Genomic DNA, 24,143 nt, shown 5'->3' with positions numbered 1-24,143 from the left:
GTATTCAGTGGAGAGAAACAGCCAAATCTATGGTGCAGTGCATCTGTCCAGAAAGAAACCGACTTAGATGAGATGAATTGTGCTGTAGAAATGCTTATTGCTTTCCACAGGATATAGAGTGACCCCAATCTGTCTCGCTTAGATATAGATATCTGTATTTGATCAGATGAATCACAGGCAAAGAGTCCCAGAAAGGGAGACATCCTTTTCTTATTCTCCCCCTTCTTCTTTCAGGCTCCAGATGCTTGAAGCCATCTGCAAACACTGGGAGGGTCCAATTAGCCTGGCACTCTATCTTTCTGATGCAGAAGCTCAGCAATTTCTGCGCTATGCCCAGGGCTCAGAAGTCCTTATGAGCCGCCACAATGTCGGATACCATATTGTGTACAAGGAGGGCCAGTTCTACCCTGTGAATCTTCTGCGGAACGTGGCCATGAAGCATATCAGCACACCATACATGTTTCTCTCCGACATTGACTTCTTGCCCATGTATGGACTCTACGAGTACCTCAGGTAAGCAGATAGTGCAGTGCTTCCCACTGCCATCCACTTTTCCAGCTCCTCCACCACCCATCCTTCTAACACATTCCTGAAATAATGCAGTTTGACTAGGTCTGAAAGAGGGCCTAATAAACAGCAAGCAGCTTATAGATGTTTGATGTGTCAATGCCCAGCAAAGGAAAAAAGTTTTTAGGGTAGAAGAAGAGGCTGTAACTAGAAGTAAGGCAATATGATTAAGAAAGAAAAAGTCAGATCTAAATGTGAGCTCTGTTAGCCATCAGAATAATTCCCTTACAGCAGCAGAAGAATCAGTTTGAAAACTGAACTGGACTAAGCATTATTAAATGTGCAATAGCATCCTATATTAGCAGAGATGTGAACCAGGCAATTTCCCTAAACATCCCTGGTTCTCAATGTCGGTGACAGAAGAAAGCATGCAAAACATTACTGAACTTTTTTCCCTGTGACACACTCTTAATCCAGTTCCATACCTTGAAAATAGAGTGATAGTCTAATCAGCTCAATAGTATGATTGCAAGGCCAGCACCTGTAAAGGCAAAATAATTAGTATAAGGAAAGTGGGAAGAGTAACCTCACTGTGTATTGTATCCTAAAGAATGTGAGCAGGCTGGGCTGAGCCTCTGATCCATTAACACAGCTTCTTTTAATAAAGACTTTTTCCCTCTTACAGAACCTGGTCATCTGAGGGCAAAGAATAGAGCAAGGAGGACGCCCTGTGGCCAGACAGGAGGATTTCATTTTCTTACTCCCTACCAGTTTTGCTTTTCATCTTTGTTTAAATTTGGTAAAGGGTTTCAGTGAGAATCTGCCTGTAGGTGTTCCATTAAGTGCATAGTGCACTCCCACGTTTCTGGAGTGTAAAGATATATATACCTTCCTGTATCATAAACTTATGGACAAATTCCTTTGTTTCAGGCTTGCAGCTAAGTTTCTTCTTTCTCTCACTTCCACCTCACGTGGAGACTTAATTGCCTTTTTTACTTTCTACATTCATACACTGGGCCAAATTCACTACTTCGTTTAAGACCTTGGGGTCCAGTAATATCATTTAAGTTGTACTCCACTGTGTCAGCTTGTTTCTCACTTATTTTAGGGATATTTCTTTGTGACTTAGACTATGAGGACTACAAAATAATTCTGTCCCTGCCACAAAGTAACTGTCTCAGGTTATGTATAGGGACTATTGTTATTAGCTTTTCTGTTCTTTTATGTTACTGTTGCATAGGATACGTTTCTTCAGATTGATGCTGGGCACAGTAGGGATAGCGTCTGTTGATATTGGCATTTATTAGCAAAAAAGCAACTTGTTCCTCCATGCTGCTTCACAGTGCACTGATGGGAGCCAACACTTAAAGGAAGAAGAGAGGAGAGAAGACAGAATGATGTACCACAATATGCTTGAAACATTACAGCCATGGAAATTATTCTCGGATGATGATAATGAATCATAGGACTAAATGCACAGTGATGCCACCCATTGGTGCCGTTCAGAAAGAAAACAGATTTGCACTGAAAATTGTTGCATCTGAGACCTTGTGTGACTCTACAAGTCTTTTTGTGAGTCTCATACCAGCTTAACTCTGATTGTGAGCCTCTGCTGCCCAGGAATATCGAAATTGCTAATCTGCTAGTACCAGCTCTTTAAAAGGGAATTGGATTTTTTTTGTATGAACAAGAATCTTTTGTAGCTGTTTAAATAATGATTTTTTTCTGAGCAAAATAGCAGGGGGTGCTATGAGATTATTTTAAATACTTATACCTTGTATCTTTCTGCATTGACTCTGCAAATAACTGATTAGTACTATCTATCTGAATGTTAACAACTGTTCTTTAGAAAGGCAAGCAAACATTTTCATCTTCATTTTCTCAGATAGACTAACTGTAAGCAAATAGAAATAGTGTGGTGTTTCAGGCATGGCTTTGTACAGGACAAGTCACAAAAGTCCTCACTTGCTAATTTACTGGTTTACATATACTGTAGATTGTATATCTACAGAATATTCTAAGAAAGAGAGGAATTTTGAAAGACATTTTTGACATATTTTGAAGGCACTGTATGTGAAGGGTTGTAGCCATTTTTGAAAGAGGAGCTGATGGTTAGTTGTCCCTCTATGTATCTGTTTCTAGCACTTAGACTGAGTTTTTCCACAGCTGTTAAGTAAGGCCATTTCAATGCTTTTAATCTCCATCAAAATCTCTTTCTGTCCCACCTTATTCTTCTGTAAAGTACACAGGGAAAGAAATGTGTCATTTAAAGATTTCCTGTTTACAAAACTCAGAGCCTTCTGTGGTCTGTGCTGAGTAGGAGTCTTTTGTCACCTTCAGTCATTAATTACTGAGGTCATCTTGTCACTGCCACAGAGCTAAAGGCTCCTTCTGATTGCTATATGTAAGGTCTGTGGGTCATCCTAAAGGTTCTTATAAAATAACTAGACAGGCTGTTTCTTTATAGTATCTACAGTTGTCACAGCTAGCATTAAAGTTCCTTCCTGATACATTTGTGTAAAATAGGCCCTTTGCTTACAGTGACACATTTAGCATGAATTGGGAGCTTGTATCCTAATTCTAGCCACAGGTTTTTTACCTGTCCCTTCCAACCTGAATTGTGAAGTTGCTCTTTAGCATCTCAGCAAGAGACAGGCTTCATGTTCTGACTGTTAATTTGTATTTGTTGGATGCATTCATAGGTTATGCATTCGTTGTTTTTGCAGAGAGAAAGAATGTTCTAATGAATTTAACACTGGACTGACAACTCTTCAGTTCTTATCACAAGCTCTGTGACTTCTTTGTACATTATTCTTGAACTAATCAATTAGGGTCCAAATGATGAAAGCCAATTTGAATTAATGGATTGATTTTTTTTTTTCCCCTCCCAAATTCAAGTGTTTAGGATTAGGTTGCTAAACTTTCTCTGTCTGAGCTTTCCCATCCTCCAGAAATGGGGATGATATTACTGTCTGTCCACATGGGAAGGAGAATTACGTGTTAATTTTTGGAAAGGAATGTGAAGATGAAAAGATTGATATCAACGTGCTGGAGTTAGTTCAACCTCTGAGGAGACTCTTGTGGTTTAAGAGTCATTTCTTCCATGCCTTGCAAAAAATAGGGTTTATTAGTAGATTAGAAATTTAGCCCAACCTTTGCTGTGTCAGAATGACATACAGCAGGTCTGAACACAAAGATGCCTGGGAAACAGTTTCCTGGACAACACTAGCAAAGAGAAAGCTCTTCACAAAATCATATATCCTTGTTTTGGGAGCTGGGGAAAAGGACAAATATGGAAAAATGTGCCTTGAAACTACATTACTGAATCCAAAAAATGGCCCTCAGAAGGATACTGTAGGAATTAAACAGTTTCCCCAACACTGGTTTGCAAAATAACCAAATGTATTATTGGTGTTATATTCCACCCATCTTTCAATACTAATAGTGGAAATTTTCCATTTCCACACATCACAGAACCAATCAACCAGCAAAAAGCACCTCCAATCAAACAGGAAAAAAAATCACACCACAGACAAGGAAAAACAAAGTTGTTTTTGGTAGGAGGAGACTAGATTGTAATTAGGATGATGACTCTAGAAAATTAATCCCTGAAAAATATTTGATAAAACTGAGAATATAAAGCGAAAGGCAAAAAGAGGTAAAACTCTTAGCTCTCCATGTTGTTCTGGGTTGGCTCATGTTGTTTATGTATGGGACTTAAGATAGGCCCTTTACTCACAAGCAAGTAAGGATCAAAAACATCAAAAGAATTATGTTCTGAGCTCTACCTGCAGTCCATCTTGCTAACATTTCGATGTGGATGATCATGTTTCCTGCATAGCTAAGGAACTGAGCACCAGCTAAGGTTCCTAGAAGAAAATGAAAGGTGTTTTCTTCTCTACCAAATCCCCTCTGCCTTTATCACATCTAACATGGCCTCTGTTGTTCTTTATCACTGAGGTTCATCATCTGGATGTCATCACTGATTCCTTCTTCCCCTTACTTTAGTCCATTATGTCATCTGGCCCCCATCAAAATCATGCTGTTCTTCTACTTGGAGATCCATGCCCCTGGAATTCTTGACTGAGCCTGTCCCAAGCCTCAGCTCAGTTATGGTGAACCCCTCCACTTTGGCCGTAATAATATCCCCCCTCAGATGCTCACATATCTCTTGAAATTATTTCTGCATAGATTATCCCGCTATGTTATTGCACCCTTGAAATACCTTCACCAGTTCTCTGTGTTTGACTGCATCTACCACAAGCATCTTGTTTTCAGACGTCTGCTTCTCTCCACTTACCTGTCTTTTCATCCTGACTTTTGACTGTGCCAGTGATTTCAGCCTCACGTATCTGCCTGTTCATGCTTCTTTTCACTTTTATTCGTACGGGTACTGTCATCTACTCTTTCCAAGACCCGGTTATGCCATTGACACCTATATTAAATTTGCAGTTGATAACAGTAGAGAGTGTGTGCAAGGATTATTGATATCCACATCATTTTTTGCTTGTATCCTGTATCTTACAAAATGAGTCATGCTGAACACTAGTTTCACCACAGCTTACTCCACCTGACAGTCTCTGCTCTTACCCTTGCTTGATACCTACACCTACTTCAGCTTTGTCCTATATCAGACTGTGAACTTTTGTGGGCAGGATTGTTTCCAACTCTTTGCACAGTGCCAAGCACAGTGGGACCTTGATTTTTGCCTGGGACTTTTGAGCTCTCCATCAGACAAAAAGATAGCAACAGGCATAGACTGAAGCTGCTGTTTCCTTGCAGAACCTGAATGGTGAGCATCACTCCAAACATCATCTGCTCCTTTCTAGAAATGAACACCCAAAGATGCATAGCTCAAAGATGACAGTTTGAATAGAGTCCAGAAAGCCAAAGATATTGTGAGAGAAACTATATTAGCACGTGCTGCTTGCAGAGAAGGTGCGAAGGGGAAGAATCATTAGGAGTGTCATCAAGACTGGATGCTAGCACTACTCAGTGATTTGGGAAGGTCAAGGAGGCTGATTTTGAAGAAGTCATCTATTTACATGCACATATTTTGGCCATTAGTGACAGTGAGGGAGAAGATAGTGGAAAAAGTACAGAAAAGTTATTATAAGAGGCTGTTAAAATCCCTCAGTTGTGAAAAGTTCACTGGAATGTGGCAGTGGTTCTTTGAACAATGCAAACTTTCCAAAAAGTCACTGAGAACAGATTCTTTTTATAGAACAGGCCCATAGGGGCTGTTATGAATTCTCTAAAATGCAAATTTTATTAAATAACCCTGTTCTTCTCTGATGGCAATAGAAATGAATTCTAGGTATTCTAGGCCTAGAAAAGTGGTTTGTTCAGTCCTTTCTGGCATTATGACAGTGATCCCAATTCCTTCATCTTATAAGGCTGTAGAGAGTTTGTTGCTCGTCAGCATTATCCTTGATTGCTTGTTGCAGTGACATAAAAGTCAGGACAGTGAATCCTGTTAAGGCGAACTGACTTTGACAGGGGAGAGAGGGAGATTTCTCATATGAAATATACAGATAATGAAAGGAAAATCAAGATGGAGTTATTTCTAATGGCAAGCATAGTAAGATTCAGTCTGGGAATGGAAAAGTAACATCTCTTTCTTCTCTCTGGGTTTTACTTTGTTAGGAAAGAAAAGACTGAATACCTCTGGCAGGCAGTGCATAAGATTGCTAAGCTGTTGTTGTTCTCCTGCAGCAGTCACCCTAAGGCCCCTGTCTAGAGAAAGGCCCTGTTGTGCAAAATGCAGAATGCACACACACACTCTGTAACAGTTTCAGCACTGAACAGCTCGCAGCAGAAGAAGGCAAAGAGCAAGGTATCTCCGTGCACCTAATGCACAGCTCTGCTCTGCAGGGAACAGCGTCTCTGCCTTACGTACAGCACTAAGCACAAATGAACTCTGATCTCTGGGCACTACGGTGCATGTGAATAACAACAATTAAAAAAAAATTACTTCCATTAGTTTACATTTTTGCTAATTTGCATCATGTCCTGTTGCAATAGATCTGTGCCTTGCCTTGACCAAAGACTGACCATTGTGGCAAACAGTGTTTCTGTGGACAACTAGCTGGTCCACAGTGAGTTTACACTCACCTATCAGGACACGCAGAGCTGTAAAGCAGAGGTAGAAAGGAAGTATGATGGCCCAGAAAGCACAGACAATGGCTAGGCTGAAGTGTAACCACACTGCCCAGCTCCTCCTCTTGTAGAGTCCCCCTGAGTTCTGGACAAATGCCTTTTTGTTAGAACTACCATTGACTGGGCAACCTCTTTCCCATAATCTGTAATAACATAAACAGATCTAACTGTGTTTCCCTTATAGGACTGGTCAACTGACTGTACTCAAGAGTGATAGTTCAGTTCTGTGCACCCCTGGACATGCAGGTAGCATTGATCACTCAAGCACACCTCAAACACCATACTCTTTTTGAAAAGTATTATACTAGTTCTTAAAGCAGTAAATTAAAAAAAGAGAGGAAAAAACAAGGCAACCCAGGAATAAAATGTGAGCCGCAGTCACATTTACAATATTAAACCGCCCTTTCTCTACTTTCTATTTTGAAAAGCTGAGTAATTTGCCCAAGTTAAAATTTTCCTGCTTGTATTTGTTGTTTCTCTCTGCCAGGAAGTCCGTCATTCAGTTAGACTTGGCCAACACCAAGAAAGCTCTGATCGTACCTGCTTTTGAGACTCTGCGTTATCGCCTCTCCTTCCCCAAGTCAAAAGCAGAGCTGCTCTCTATGTTGGACATGGGAACCCTCTTCACATTCAGGTAGCAGAAAGTGCTTTTGTTGAATGTGTGGTAATTATCCCTAAAGGGTTTTTTTTACTGTTCTGTGAATATTTGATCTCTCTCTCTCTCTTAGCTAGCTAGCTCCACTAAGAAGTGCATTTGATTTTCCTCCCCCCTTTCATAGAGAGGCAGTGAACAGCATCATATGTGGATATATTCCATCTGTAAGCTCAGCATTTTGTCTAGTAGTATACTGCTCTACTGAAGGACTTCAGTTGTTAAATTGTATTTGTTTTATTTTCATTATTTTTTATTGCGCTACAAAATCAGGCGAGACCATTACACTCATGTGCATGTAATTTGCTTTTTTGGCTGCCAAATATTATCCAGATAACTGTATCATTCACGTGTCCAAAAATAATTTCTCTCTGTTCATTGGTTCACTTCCTTACTGACTGATTGGGAAAACAAACGCAGGCTTGTCATGTGTTCTTTTAAGGTATGAAACAGCTGCTTAAATAGAGTTTCTCAATGCAGAAATAAAACAGTGTGCTCTGATATAAGTTGAGAAGTCAGGAACACCTGAATTTTGAGCTCTTTTCTGAAGCAGTCTCCTTCTGGAGCTGTGAGCAAGTCACTTCTATTATCTGCCACAGATTCTTTAGCTTTAAAATGTAACCACCAAGGGTTAACTGTCTCTTGGGTGTGTGGTAAGGTATGATTGGTAGATGTTTTTAAACATCACAGTAATGGAAAGAGTATAATATGGCCTTATGGTATTGCACAGGAAAGAGCTTAGGAAATGGGTTCTCTTCTCAGCTCCGCTACTGCTCTGCTGGGAGATGGTATGAAAATTACTTTGCTGTCTTATGTCTCTGTTCCCCATCTGTGAAAGGCAGGTAACAATGTTCACCTCTCCTTTGTACAGTATTTTGAGATCTAAAGATGAAAACAGCTATAAAAATGCTAGGTATTATCTATAGCTGAAGGAGCTCTTTATTGCCTCTCTCATCCTTCCCTTACCTTAGAGCTTTTCTCACACTTCTCCCACTCCCTGTATTATACACCTCTCTCATTGCAGCAGATACCATTCCTTCATATTGCTGTATGCAAATGTCATAACAGACAGCCTGTGTGATCCTGGAGAACGTAATTCTGACACTACCTGTACCAGGGACTGCCTTGAAATAGAAACTCAAGGTGATTGAGATACTGGGGGAGGCATGCCTCTCTGGAAAATCATCCAAGTACACTAAGAGAACAAGCATCTTTCCCTCTCCAATTATTCTTTAACAGTAGAAGAAATACCAATTAACAAGAGATCTGTTGATACAAAAAAAATGTTTCTCCATCATTGAAAGAAAAAATCCATCTAGTGGAACATAACACCCTCAGGATTTTATTTCTGATGTTACCTTCCACCAACAATCAAATTTTCAGCCTGCACAGCAGTGGTCTTCAACTACAGATTTCATCTTCGAGCTATACATCCTATTGGCATGTTACATACACAGCCAGATTTGCAGGTCCTTTCCTAAGTCTCACTCAGGCAAAAGTCTCTTTAACATCAGTGGGAGTTTTGCCAGAGCAAGGTTAAATAAGAATTGAAGGACATGAGGTCTGTAGTTGGTTTACGTATTAATGTGGGACACATTTTACAAATATTTCCCTAGCTTTCCTTGGCTCATTTCATTGCTCAAATCTATCAACAGCCACATAGCAGCTGTGATCTGGGCTGGGAATTTCCACCTCCACTTTCAAGGTGCTTTAATAACGCCACAATTCGAGGCTGAGCTGGTGGGAGTGAGCTGGGAGGAGGGCTGCTGTGACAGTGATTGCTGAGAGTGCCTGCAGCATCCCAGTCCTTCACACCACCTGGCAGATTACAGTCTTTCCCTCAGTGAAATTGCTTTTGTCACCTCTTTTCCAAATGGTGACCTTTTCTGCCTCTGGGCAGCTAAGAAGTACAAAACAGCTCTCAATTACATCCCCCAGTCACCACCAAAAGAAAAAAAGAAGACACGTGAGCATCCATGGCTGGCAAGGTATGCTGTGTGGAAACCCTCCATGGCAGTGGGATGCTTTGTGCAGTCTTGCTGGCTTTGCTGGTTCTGGCTGTGACTGTGCCTCACGAGGATATGCCCACTTTGTGGCTGCATAGTAGCTGATGAACCACAAATTGTACTGCCGAGATTGCTTTCAGTCACAACGAAAACCACAGTTGGTAGAAGATGCATCATMTTGAGAAAACATAATCAGCAACTGATTAAGTAATTAATTGATTGCGTCTACAATCCAGCAAAATGCTTAAGCATCTGAGAACAGAACAAGGAATGTTTTTATTTCACTAAATCATTTTCTCACTGAAACGTGAAGCTTTGAGGGAAAAGGCAGGGAGCAAGAACACTCTGAGAAGAATAAAAATTTCATTTTGTTATCTTTAGCAAAGTTTACTATAGCTTTGAAATTTTATTAAAAAAAGAAAACAGTAGATGTAGAAAATAAGATGAAACTTCCACAAGCCAAATATCTGAAAGTGATGCAACCTTTTTACAATTTAGAAACGCAGCCTTCAAAGGAACATAAATTACTTGGGTCCCAAGTGCTATCCTGATAACTCTGTCCTCCTGCACAACCCCTTAACAAAGAGAGTCAGAGAAACTGCACACCTCTCTGTTTTTCCAGTTATAACCTGTACAAATATACAGCCAAAGTATAAACTCCTAGGTTGTGATTTTTACCTCTCTGTTTCGAGCAATGAAGGCTTACAATATTATCAGAATTTCTGGGGTTGAAACATTGCCTTAGGTGCTAATTCTGTAAATAGTTAATGCTTAAATCCCTTCACTTTTAGCATATGAGTCATCCCTGTGAATTCAATATACCTTACATTACACACTGGTAGGATGTTTGCTTTGCCCCTCCAGTTACACATCTCAGAGCACTGTAATACAGTGCTATGCCTTTGTTTCATTATTTAATCTATGAGTCTGCAGAAAGAGCCTGTCTCATTGATTTTTGGGAAGGTGTAAGAAGAGTAAGTGGGCGAGAGAATCATTGACCCTGACACTAATGGGGTGGATTCAAGCTGTGCTTGGAAGGGACCTGCTGTGATCTAAATAAGATTAACGAACTATAAAAGGATTTTTTTCTGTAAATCAAATTGATTATCCTACTCAGGATCACATGGGCACTCCCCGCAATATAAAAAGTACAGCAGAAAGCCTTTATGTAGTATTTTACTTATTAACTTAATTAGATACTTTGGCTCCTACCATAATAATAACAGTAATTAATAAAAAGGAACATCTATCCAGAGCTGCAGGTGTCTCTCATACAAATTATAAAATTACATATCAAACAGACCGTGAATGTCACTGTGGTGTAGAAATAGCTAGTTCTCAGGGGCCTTATCTGAACTGCAGAATTTCATACTGATTTTAGAGCACTGTTACAGCCACTTGGTTGCTAGGAAAGAGAGACAGCACTTGCTAGAGCAGATGAACTGTCTGTGTACTTTGTAATTGTTTCTCACACTAGCATTAGTGTTAGGTACCTTTTTCACACTATCCTTCACCAACTAGATGTGTTTAAGCACTGAGCACATAGAGGGTCTGGGAAGCCTGTTGGAAATAGTCCTAGAAATTGCCTCTAATGTGTCTTGAAAATGGTGATGTGAACTGCAAGCTAATGTCCTTATTTTTGAGCATTCTATCTAGCAAGTAACTTTCTGTAGCCTTGCCAAGATGCCTCCTATTTAATTGCTTCCCCATGTCCACGCCATTAATGTCTGTTTAAGGTATCACGTCTGGACAAAAGGGCATGCGCCAACAAACTTTGCCAAATGGCGAACAGCCACCACCCCCTACCGCGTTGAGTGGGAAGCAGACTTTGAGCCATACGTTGTTGTGAGGAAGGACTGCCCTGAATATGACAGACGGTTTGTTGGATTTGGCTGGAACAAAGTAGCTCACATCATGGAACTGGATGCACAGGTGAGGAGACAACTTCTTCATATCTGACCGAGGGGCAGCGGAGTAGTTAAATATATCCATGTTCTGTGGAATAGATTCAGACTTTGCATCACCAAATTGCTCCTTTGGCCTTACTGAACTCTTTAATGAGTAATTTTTGAGTTGGGAACACCCAGTTTAGTACTTATCAAGCACAGAGAAGAGTGTTTGAATGAATTCATTTATCGGTGCTGAGAAATCTGTTGTCTCAGAGTGTTACTGTTCCTGCTGTGCCCTCCTCTTCCCCAACAGTGTGCCAAAGTATTGCAGCACTTGTTGGCAATCACATCACCTACTAGGGGAGCTATAGAGCTAGCTAGAAGTTTTTTAGTTACACAAACTTTGGTCAGTCCTAAATGCTAATTCTAGAATTCAAAAAGCAATCTTAAATTGAATCGAAGGCAAGCATCTTCATTTTCTGGCCTGGATTTAGAGTGTATCTCTGCAAAGCCAAGGACTTTACATTTTCATGATCTCTGGCTGTGGGGCAGACCCTAAAGGATCCAGGTACCTTATCTTTGGGCTATTTGCCTCTTGGGTCTGTGGCTCTAGGATGGAGCTGCTGGGCACAATCTATAAGAATAAAGATCCGGGGAAACCTGGAAAGTCCCAGACTGGCACCAGAGCTGTCAGAGCTGCCATGGTCCCTGCCACAGCCCTAGATCTAAGAGACTGGAAGTGGCTATGATTCTCTGGGAGCCCAGTACTGCTGCTGACTGAAATGGCTGGTTTTGCATGTCCCTGCTGTTCTTGGATGTGAAGCTAACCAGTGTGTCAGTCAGCAGGGTCTTGGTCATGGCATTTTCTCTATATATATGTATTTTTTTAGTTTTGTTTCAGTTCAGTGTGGACTGATCCCAGTTTTTGAACTAGTAGCATTTCATGCTAACTGAAAGCCATACTTTTTGGCCAGCTGCATTCCACTGTGCTAGCTTCTGCTATGAGAACTTGGGTCTGGGATATGGCTGATCCTCACCCCTTAGCAATTTGCATGGAGCTGAGCAGTACAAGACATGCAACATGTTACTGGGAGATTTTAAGTTTGGGATGGGGGGTACAGTGTACTTATGTGCAGGCACCAATGTGGGAGGAATATTTTCTACTTCTGCTTACAATACCACATGGTCACTTTGGGCTGGCTGCCACTCACCTCTGTTTGCAAAAGGGCATTCCCAATGAATCTTTACCTACTTATGTTGAGAAAAAATGATTGCAGAGTAAGCAAAAGTAGTCTACTATATTATCCTTAATAATAGTATTTTGCTCTGCTATAGCACTTTAATTTTTCCAGTGTGCTTTCCAAACACTAATCAAAGTGGAGAGTGCCAGGATAATTATTTATTATTTGTTAATCTGGGTAACACAGCTTACCTTTCCAGTGGCTGCTCTCATCTAGCACTCAGAGTTTAACTTTCTTGTTCAGAGACTGTTTTGCCAAGCATACAGACTCATGAAGAATAATTCAGAAGATTTTTCAAAAGTTGATCATAGCAGCTATTTTAATTAGCCCTTGGATTGGAACTGATTCTGGGAAGTTGCTTTTCTCACTTTTCCAGTCTTAAAACCACCCTGATATTGAAAAGAAATTTCATTCCATCTGTAGTAATGGGCATACTGGGATAGTGTGCTACACAGTCTCAGTCTGGAGAAGATGTGGAATTGCATAGCTACCTTCCCCTATGACAGCTAGAAATATCAGGAGCATTCCATGCGCCAGCCCAGAATCTACTGTACTACTCTGTTGTTCTGTTTTCCTTGCAATAAACTAAGATGTGCCCCTAATTAGGACTTGTTTAGTGTTGCTTCAAGCTCTCAACTGCTTCTTCTTTTTTGTATTTTGATCCTTCTCCTGAATTCTGTCTCTTCTGGTTGACTGCTCCTTAGATTAACAGGGAGGATTTGGAATAAGTGTGACAACACCCCCTCCCTAAAAAGAGGGAACACTGCACTGAGCACCCACAAGGCATTCCTCTGCTTCGAGGTGTATGCAAATCAGGGTCCTGCAGCTGCTCAGCTGGCTCCATTATCAGCAGGAAGAGCAGCTTCTCAATTGAATTATTTCACTGCTCCTCACAACTCCAGCATCTGTCAAGAGGATTGCGTGAGCCTCCATTACAGGGGCCTGTGCGGCTATTGTCCTTCAGAGCAGCAGACAGTGCAGAGATAATCATAGTTATTATTCTGGGGGCATGCAGATGTCCACGGAGCTGAGTGCTGTACAAATACATAGATAATGGCAGTCCCTGTCTAAAGAATTTATAACCTGTGAGGTAGGGACAGAGGTTTCAGCAAGTGCATTGCTTTCTGAAGAGACATTTCCTTATAGTAGAGATGGGCCATTCAGAAACCTTTCCCCACTCTTCCAGTGACTGTGGAACTAGCCTGTGAGCTTCCCCTTTTCCAGGACTCCAGCCCAGCATCTTTCAAAGGGGCTTATTAGCAACAGACCAGTAAGTTTTTGGAACAATGTATGTGCCTGAAGGCTTTTTGGAGGGATGGGAGCACTGCAGTGCTGAATGTTTTACACCACAGAACATAGACCTGACCTGACCTGCAGAGTTGCAGACTTGACGTACAGAGAGAAAGGAGAAGATTGTATGAGAGGAATATATCTTCCTCTGTAGATTCAGCCCTAGATGTTAAGGACCTGTGGAGATGTATTTTGTAGTTTGTTGCTTATCTGCTCTCCTCACTCCACCATGCCAGCCTTTGTTTCTATGTTTGGTTCCCCATTAGTTCTAAATCTCTTCCAGCTAAAGGAGTTCTGCATGTGAGCATCACATTATTTTGCTCTTACTGTATGTGTGTTGTCCCACACAGAAGCTCAGAGGGGCCCATTCCCAAGTATGACAGCACTGTCGCTTGACACAAAGATTTACCACTTCAGCACTAGCCAGCAATGTACAGGGACTCCCATAATGAGAAAGCAGCAGCCATAAAGCTGCATCTGCACCTGCTGGTCCCACATGTACTACTGTTTCATAGGTGTCTCTGGGACAGTACTGCAGCCTTAGCTGCTCCATTTCCAGCAATGTTGTTCAAAGAGTTGGTTTCTAATAGCATCATGACCCAGCAGTTTTGAGTCTCTTCCAGGTTGATCAGATTTTGTTAGGTAAAGAGAGATATGTAGATGAGAGCGCTCTTGTTTATTACAAGTGTGTTCTCACCCATAAATTTCTTTATAGAAATATACAGAATATTTTGCAATACTCTGCCTCTGTGCTGCAGATACTCTGCATCTCTGCACAGATTCTTTAATCTACAAGTAACTGGAGTTGGCAAAGCAGGAGAAATTGGGCACCATTTCTTTTAAAGCCAGCATGCTCTGGAGGAGCTCTGTGGCTGTTCCTTCACTGCCCACTATCTTATACAGTCTTGGTTGAAGAGGCAATGCAACAACAGTTGTAGTAGAGACTGGTAAGGATCACAGGAATTCTGTCTTTGGAGGCTTCAAAGTTCCTTGTCATTTGCATCCCATCTAAACTCAGACTTTTTGAAAGTTCGTACGAAGAAAGAGCTGATACCTGAGTGCTTAGGGCACTTGGTTTGGCTGCAAAACACTGAGGTTCAAGTCCCTTTTCTTCCCAGTGCCTTGTAGGAGTAGATACCTGGTTCTTGCATATCTTACACTACTGCCCTTACAACTTGTCTGCAGAATCAAGTCTTTGTCTAGCTTTGCTCTAATGATCATATATGTACTTATAAAACTGGAACAGTTCTAACAGGGGAAACTGAAACTTAGATAAACCACCATTTTTAAACAACAAAAAATATTGTCAGAAATCTTGGTCATGTTTAAACATATAAAATTAGTGAAGCAGTTTCAGAGGAGAGGAATAATTACCAGTGTCTCATACTTTGTGAAGGAGAAGCTAATTTGCATAAAAGCATCTCAAAGAGTATGGATTTAGCACGTCCCTTTTCACACGTGGCCTATGAAAGATACCATCTTCTCCTGTTATTGCAGATTTCTAAATGCTTTCAGACAGTTTTGTTACTGTAGGTATGTTAGAATACAGAAAAAGCAACAGGTGTAGCCTAAGGTATGCTTTTGTGATTATAGCTTATTCCAGCACCCAGAGTAAGATAAATTATAGGGACAAAAGCATGCATTTGCATGGATGCTTGAGGTTCATACTGTCCGCACTCACAGCTGCATTGGTAGCAGTCACACTGCTGCAAACATGACTTCAGACATAACTTTAGCCCTGTTTCCCCATTATTTGGCTTATATGGGGTAAAGACTTTTAAAAGAGAAAGCAAGTCCGTCATAAACCCAAGAAAATGCAAGTTAAAAAAAGAAGGCTGATTTAGCGTATCTTTATGGGTTAGCATATCATTGTGGGTTGTTTTTGAGATCTACATTCACTGTCACGTGACTGAGCATGTTTGACTACAGAGGTATGAGAGAGATGCGTTGCAGGAGGGTTTGGGAACACGCCTCACAGCTGGTGTCTTTCTCCCCTAGGAGTACGAGTTCACAGTGCTGCCCAACGCCTACATGATCCATATGCCGCATGCCCCCAGCTTTGACATCACCAAGTTTCGCTCCAACAAGCAATACCGCATCTGTCTCAAGACCCTGAAGGAGGAATTCCAGCAAGATATGTCACGCCACTACGGCTTTGCAGCTCTCAAATATCTCACGGCAGAGAACAACAGCTAGCACAACAGAGCCCGTTTACGGGAAACAAAGACACCGAAGGGAGGAGCCACTTCATGTTTGGGGTCCAGTCTTTAAACTTTGAACTGAGAAATACTTTCTGTTTTTATATCATACCTGGCAATTCTAACAGTAGAGATTTGAAGTGACATGTCTTCAGACTATGCTCATTAGTCCCTTCCCTGACTACCCCAGGCCTTTCAGCTTTAGCATTTGTGAAGTGTGAATGAGAGGGGCCAGCCGCAATCCCATCGTACCACAGGAGGTGGGGAATGGGGACGGGCTGGGAATGCCGTTCTCTTAACTGCAGAGCAAAGACAGACCTTCAGAATATAGGATTTCATGTTGCTATTTAATAATTTGACATGCTTTTTATCTGTAAAGGAAGATCTTCGGATCGCTGTCCTGTGAATTTCAAATCTGCACTACTCTAAAAGGGAACTTTCAGCTGTGAACTTTCACAGTGGCCCTGTTAACATGGATGACCTTGTTAATGCAGGATGAGCCAAAGGTCTGAATTAGCCTTGAAAATGAAGGGGGAAGCTTATACAATACTGCACTCTAGAGAAGGTGTGTTACTGGTTTAGGTGTGTACATGCTATCTGTTGGTCTTTTATTCTCAAATTAATTCTGTTTTATCAGGAAAATCCTCTATGCCCTACCCTACCATTTCCCCAGTTCTAAATGCCGTTGCTTTCCTTGCCAAGGAAACGTCACCCTTGTGTTCCTTTTCCATCTTCGGTTCTGGTAGTCCAGTAAAAGAGAACAATAGTTCTGCCAGAATGTGAACAAAACTTGTTAGTGTAAGGTCTGTTTTCACCAGAGCAACTTGTTCATGTGTGTCTCGTAAAATAAAAGGCCTGGTTGTAACTCTCTATCTTTTTTAGGCAAGAATTGGATTTTCCATAGAAGGCATTTTGTGCTGGGGGATATTGATCTGTAGACTCTTTCGGTGCATGTCCATCCGTGAAGGCACTGGGCCTTGGGCTTTAAGTGGACTTCTTTGCTGAACAGGGAATATAAACACGGCAATTAGTAGCCTGGGTGCTGTCCTGCTGCCTGCTACAAGGTCTCAGAACTACTTCGTTAAAGGAGTTTATAAATAAAAGGAGCAGAACTGCTAGGAATAAACTCCCCATTTGAGGGGGAGAAGAGAATGCACTGGGAATCTGAGTGTGAGCGTTTGCTTGAATGTGGGCTGGTCAAGTTCACAATGTCAATATGCACAGGAATATTCTGGAGGGTGGACAGGAAACCTAACAAGCAAAACACAGAAAACAAGACGCTGGACTTTTTGCCATTTTCTTCTTCAGTATTAATGTTGTATTTACATTGGATAAGGAGATGAGGTTTAATGCACTACCCCTTGCAGGGCTACTTGTAATTTCTGTTGCAATGTTAATAGAGAAAGCAGAAACGACTCAATGAGAAATGTGTCTCTCTCCCTGCCCCAGACCCACATAGACCATACTTACCGATACCACTGACTAGGCTGTTAAATGGATCCACGTTGCATTCTGCTCACTTTATTCCATTTTGTTTTTCAGCCACTGGATCTTCCTTCTACTTTCCTCCCCACCTCATCCCTCTAGAGCTTGGTTTTATTTCTAACCTGACATTTTGTGAGAGCTTTCTGCTACAGTGGGAACCACGCAGTTAAACGAGACATTTAAACTACAAATATCAGTTCATCATGCTGTGTATATATAAGAAAAGCCAAAAAAGGCAACATCTTTGACAGGAAATAAAAAGGGGCGGAAAGCTATGTGTAATTGTTACATTTTCCCCTGGGAGTTTTGGCTGCATACGAATACTTCACTGCATAATTTTCCAAAGTACTTTTCTTCTATTCTTACTGGCTTCATTTAAAGATTTGCATAAAAACCTGTGAAGAGCTGAGAAGAAGTGAAATGACTGCTCAGTCCTGGCTAAAATATATTAAAAAAAAAAAAAAAAGCGAAATCTTAACTCCCCAAATCCCATATCACTCACCATTAAGGGCCCAGGTCAGTGTGACTATTGCAGATGAGAAGAACCCTGCAGCACAAAGTCCTGTTGATCATATAATGTGAAGAAAGACATCAAAAGCTTATCCTAAGAGAGGCTGAACACTGGCTGTACCCACATAAAATCTCCAGAGCTTCAGTGTAACCACCAATAAATTTTATCTATACAGAAAACTTTCATTTCCAGATGTGCACCTGTCCTTGGCTTAACAGTGTTGGCCAGAGATGGAATAGATTGCCCTGCAACAGCATAACCTGTAGCATGGACCTGTACATTACTGGGGTGTGCCATTATCAACACTAATGTTATCCCCTCCTCGATGCTCATGAGATGGGGATGGGGGAGCGGGGAGGTAATCATCTGCTACTTTCCTATATGTGCAGCAGTTGTGGGACCTCCCAGATAGGCTTAGGTGTGCTGGCTGGTGTAACCAGCTCAGCGATTGCTAGTAATTTCAAAGAGCCTGTTCTTTTCTTTAAAGACACTGTGTGACTTGTATCTGTCATGTCATGTTTGTCTACATGCTTCATAATTTGAGAGGAATGGGGGCTGGTTTTTAAATACATTTCAGCAAATTTACCTGGTAGCAAATTAGGCTTACTTGCCTGTCTCTAACTGCCAGGACTCCTCCTCCAACACCGTGAAAAAAACCAGCAACAGCAAAAATCGCCAACCCAGTTACAACCCTGACTGTCTTCCAGTCCTCTGCTATAGTAGATGTTTGTTAGCAACTCTGTTACTTAATTCTCAGATTTCTCCTGAACTCATCAAGAAATATCAGACAAACCTGGTGATTTAATGCCTTTGATTTATTGATTTGTTCCATCAACTTCTCTCTTGACTCTTCAGTCTATGACCTCTCCTTATCTTTGTTATTTGGAAAGTGCGAGTCTCATTTAAATATCACTCCAACACCCTCTCTGGTGAAGACTGATGCAAATAAATCATTTAGATTCTTGCCAATGTCCTTATTGTCTTTAATTATTCCCTCTACTTATTGTTTGGGGTGGCCTACCAGTTATCTCAGGTTTTCCGGTTTTGATGTACTAAGCAAATGTGTATTTTCAGTTTTAACTTTCTCCTATTTGCTCTTCAAATTCCCTCTTAGCTTGCTTAGTTTCCATCTTAATTATATACCTTCCTTTCAGCTTTACAAAGTTTTGATTTCCATTCTCTGAAGGTTCCCTATTTGGTCTGAATAACTTCTCAAATTTACAGTTGAATCATGCCAGCATTTCCTTGTCCTTGTCTTTCATTTATCTAGGGGAATATCATACTACTTTGCTATTCATAAGCCTCTTACATTTTGAATCTGAGGATTTTAGTTTATTTATTTAGGGCTTCTGATTCTTCCTTTAAAAGAAAAAAGGTGGGGTTTTTGTTTTTAAATTTTTGTATCTAATTTAATCCAACGAGGTTTGGGGGGTTTAAATTTTGAAGAAGTTGTGTTTTTAATCTTTCTAAATGCTAACCTTCTCCTAGTCAAGGGATCAGAAATAAAATCCTACGAAATTCTTGCAGTCTTCTAATTTGGGATCTTAATTTGACACATTTTGTTCTGTGTCTCCCTTTTCCTCTCCATTCCAAAAATGTTAACTCACTTGAGTCACTAGAGTCTTTTCAGCTCACTAAGCCTCTTCCAGCACCAGAATCTGAAGTGTGTATTTCCAAATGCAGTATCCCATCACGTTCTGACATCCCACCATGTTTCAGCCATAATTACTATTTCAAATAATAATATTCTGGCAGGTGCCTAATCCTTCTTTTTTGTTTTCATGCTTCTCCCTTTGATATAAAATGCTCTTTGATTTAAGTTTTAGCCAAAGTACTTACTTTTATTTAATTCCTTATTGTAACCCTCTAATATGCTTCCATAATTTATCTCTGTCATCACAATGTGTACATTCAAGTGCTTGGCTGTAATTTCCATCCTATCATTTTTCCGGCTAAGGGTTATCTAACATTTGCCTACCTGACAGCCCTAGAAAATGCCTTTGTTTAGCTTGAATAGTCCTTAGTATCTATCAGAATTTTTTTCCAAGTTCTACTTTCAGTAATTCCTTCCAACCTTGCCAGTTTCCTTTGCGAGCAATCTGGTTCCACTTGTGATGTGTGATTTTTATTTTATCTGTAATCATCATCTTGAACTCAATGTCATAAAGGAATTAGCAGCTGTACCTGCAGTTCCACCGCTCTTTTTTAGTTCGAATATCAGATGTGCTCACATTATTTCTAAAGTACCGATTTTTTACCTGATAGGCTTCATGTGGTTTGTATGTAAATCATAAACTGCATTTTCCTTATACTGCTAAAAGTGAAGGCACTTTGTAGTTTTATTTGCGGTAGCTTTTGCAGCAGAGTAAGAGGGAAAAGCTCAAAAAGCTTGTCAGGGTTGTAGCTAGTGTTTCTTTCCATAGGGGAAAATAAGGCCCTAGCACAGCTGAGCCATCAATTTTACAAATGCCCTGCACAAAACACATTGCACATTATTTTCTGGTAGGTATAATCGTACATCGTCCAATTAAATATGAAAAATACATTTTTAATGTTCTCATTTTTACATGCAATTCTATCCAGAAGATAATGTGTTTTCTTCTGTATCTTGCCAGTTTCCCCCATTACTGCAGCCTGCCTAATAGCCCCATCTGTTTTTGGCTGAGAAAGATTAATGACCAACAGCACAGGGAGTCCTGGCAAATCAGCAGAGATATTACTCTTAGGTATTGCACAAAACATTTCTTCCTACTCTGCCAGCTATTGTATGGGTGTTCCTCAGGTTTCAGCACAGCATCCGGAGAACACAGCAAGCTCAGCAAGTGGGGTGAGCATCATTATTTATGAACTTCAACAAGGCCTAATGTGTTAGATGGTGGGATTGCAAAAAAATAATGTATTGTTGTTAGCCCAAAGAATATTTCAATTTTAGAAAAAGAAAGCAGCTAAGTTTCTGCATCGCCAGTAAACAGGACTGGAACAAATAAGTCACTCGTAGGCATAAACTATTATTTCCACTTATAGTATTGAAGATGCAGAAATACTGATGGGTAAATGAAGTAATTTTTGCATTAGGGATTCAAAATATATATTTAGACTATGTGTACATCCAAACAGGTGAATCAGGGATTATTTGAAGATCGTTACTTGGGTTCACAATATAAAATTAAGTTTGAGAAAGCTTCTGGCTGTGTACAGCAAATTCAGAAATGCTAGAAAATGCTAAGAAATTCAGGAAACACTTACAAATGTGGATTTAGAAATACCCAGCTTTCATAGGGACTTGTTTTCACAGGTAGATACACATCAGGATGCAAAAGATTTGCAACCCAGGTTAAGAGTTTATCATCTTTTCAGTCATTCTGTACTATAGTTTCCACTCTAAGGATGAGAACAGCCTCCTGACTCCCAACTAATTATTGTTTCAGTAGGCTGAAAATATCCCAAACCTCTGCAACCTGCAACGTGGATTCATGGGAAATCACTGTACAGTTGGCAAAGGCTTCATTTGAGGGCCAGAGTCCTTTGTCACTAGATACCAGATTTCAATCCAAAAGAAATAGTTCTGACTTTGGCCTGATTCTCTGATCAGACACAGACACCACCCTCGCCTAGTATATTCAAGAAGTGCCCAATAAATGAAGCAAAGTAATTCAGGCTAAGCTAAGCCTATTCCTTATTATTATGGCAATGTAATTCTCAGACAATGGACATGTGCACCTTCAACACAAACCATTATATCACATGACTCTTGCTACGGTTGCAAAGTCAGTCATATGGAAGTTGTAAGATATGAAAATTCAAGTTGCTGGTAGAACTGGTGCTTTGCTCATACAACTTCATTCTGTCCCCTGGTACATATGTATTAGGATATAGTCTCTAGTTACACAATCATTTGCCTGGATTTTTTAGAGAACTCCTCTTCATTCCATGATCAGAGCAGATGATACTCAGAGAATGAAGCAGCTGGGTGATATTTCCTTTTATTCTTGCTCTCACTGAGCTTTTCATAATATGTTAGCTGCCTTGATTCTGAGCATAGCCAGACTTGGGTCCCCCCCCCACCAAAGGATAGGTTTAAACTGCGATTTAGGAAAATCAATTGTCCTCTGTGCCCTCAGTCTTTCTGAGCAGAAAGCCTGCAGTTCTGTTCTACAGGCTTTTCTTATGTGAAGGGATCCTACGGAGCTGATGGAAATTACACACGCAGAGGGCTCATAGCACTCAGCCCTAAGTCTATGAATGCTAACAGCTGAATGTGCAAGAGCGATGGATCTCAGCTCTGACCAAGCCTACAGCATACCTGCCATCCCTTTGGGAGTGCTCTTTAAAGGCTATCAGCACAGTCTGTCAGTAAAGCAGTGAAAACATTGTGTAAATAAGCAGTTAGGGGGAGCAAGTCTGTTGTTTTAAATAACCGAAATTTCAGAGGGATGAGGAAGGTCCCTCAGAAGACATGCTCATAGGGTTCGGGGGTTTGATTAAAGTCATCCTGAATCTGTGGCATTTCAATTTTGAACAGTGGTCTATGTGGCCCACCTGCAGTAAATTAAGTTGTTGTAAAATTCATGAAAGTCAGCACTGAGATTAAACCATCCTCAGTGCAAAGATGTCTAATCTGTTTTGATTCTTTGAGTTCCCGCATTGCTTCTCTGATGCTCATAAAAAATATATATAACAGCTTGATAACAGTAGCAGGCTGAATATCCAGTCTTTAAAATTGTCTCCACCTTAAATCAGCACTTGGGTCAATGGTTGGGGCAAAGCTGGAGATAGCAAGTTTCATAGAATTTCTTTTTTTTGATTTGCCTGTGGATCTGTTGTTACAGCAGTGCTCCCCAGCAATGCAATAAGAAAAGGAAAAACTATCCTGTGTTCATTGATCTGTGAACTCTTCATCCAGGCAGAACTAAATACCAGCAGCAGGAAGGAAGCAGCATGTCTGGCTGCTTTGAGTTTTTTTAGATGGTAATAGTGAGTTTGGTATTAAATCTGTTATTCTAATAGACTTTGCTGAGCTTTTCTGCATTTTAGATGGATACCCACAGAGGGTGACAGAGGCCCCTTGGGGTTACGTCGAGATGGGACTCAGCAGTTTGCAGATTCAGAATGGAGCAGGAGATGTATGTATTTTCCCTTCACACCCTGCCCAGTGTTTGCTAATTATATTGGCAGCAATTAATCCAGTTGGTTTGAAACTTGGTGTTCAAGCTGAGCAGCAAGTTTCTACTGTCTATGTTGTGTAAGAAAGAGGACAGATGAACAAAATGAAGCTTTCTGTTCTTAACATCAAATAGTATTGTTTGTACTGGTTCACATGGCTCATGGAGAGTTTACGTCTTTTACTTTTCACAGTTAGGGTTTATTCAAAGTACCGCAAAGGCAATCTGAAAAGAGCAATGAGTTCTGTAAGGACCTGCAAGGATTAGCATTCATGGCGATTCATCAGTGCAGACTATTCACCAGGTTAACCTGCCAGGTTTCATCACGAAAGCAGATAATACAGGCCCTGTCATCTTCTTTCTGATTACACTTAATAGAGCAAAACAAATGCATGTAATAAAAACCACCCTCTGAATCAGATCACATAGGACCCAAATACTTGATAAGTAATTCTGCTGCTTTCATTACCATTTTCATATATGAAACTAACAGAGATCGCAAAACTTTTTTTTCCTTAAACTGATAGTGCTTTCTTCTGCATCAATCAGACTTGCAAATATTACAGTGTTTACTGAGGCAAAGAATAGAACTGAGGGGTCGTTGAGGTGTCCTAAGCACTTCTCTACTAAGAGATGGCTTTTCCTATTGCCTGGAGAATTGCTCTTGTGCTATCACTGATTTTATTTCTGTCTTAGGAGACTCTCTTCTTGTAAGTATGAAAGACCACTGGCGTGTCCTATCCCATTGGGTGAGTTCATTACTAAAGCAATACTAACACATTATGTATCTGGCATGGCACCTAGGCCTCCACACAAGTTTATTCTGCAAGTTTTTCCTATTTCAGTTTTCAAGTCTAAAACTGAGAGGAAATTGAGCACTTTGAAGCTGTAAGAATGGGATCTCTGTGTTTTATTTGCAACCTATTTATATTTAAACGTTTCTGTCCCCTATACCTATCTATGCTTCTCTATATATCTTCCAGAAAAATACTGTTTTGAGAGAAGGAGAATCATTGCCAGTAATCCAAGGGGGTTGACAGCAG

The 24,143-nt window shown here is 40.6% G+C and overlaps 1 protein-coding gene across 1 annotated transcript in view; it reads left to right on the top strand.

Annotated features, from left to right (window-relative positions):
• The window catches only part of LOC112970328 (LARGE xylosyl- and glucuronyltransferase 1), a 196,367-nt gene extending 180,288 nt beyond the window's left edge, over positions 1–16,079 (top strand). The window contains exons 11-14 of the mRNA XM_026074588.1: positions 235–513; positions 7,154–7,300; positions 11,061–11,256; positions 15,743–16,079. Coding sequence (XP_025930373.1) covers positions 235–513; positions 7,154–7,300; positions 11,061–11,256; positions 15,743–15,940 — 820 coding nt within the window. The 3' untranslated portion in view covers positions 15,941–16,079. The remainder of the gene's footprint in view (positions 1–234; positions 514–7,153; positions 7,301–11,060; positions 11,257–15,742) is intronic.
• The last annotated feature ends 8,064 nt before the right edge of the window (positions 16,080–24,143 follow it).

This window comes from Apteryx rowi, unplaced genomic scaffold (genome assembly GCF_003343035.1).
Source record: "Apteryx rowi isolate R43461 unplaced genomic scaffold, aptRow1 scaffold_390, whole genome shotgun sequence".
NCBI lineage: Eukaryota > Metazoa > Chordata > Aves > Apterygiformes > Apterygidae > Apteryx > Apteryx rowi.
Note: the sequence above shows the minus strand (reverse complement) of the source record. Positions and strands in the feature narration are given on the sequence as shown.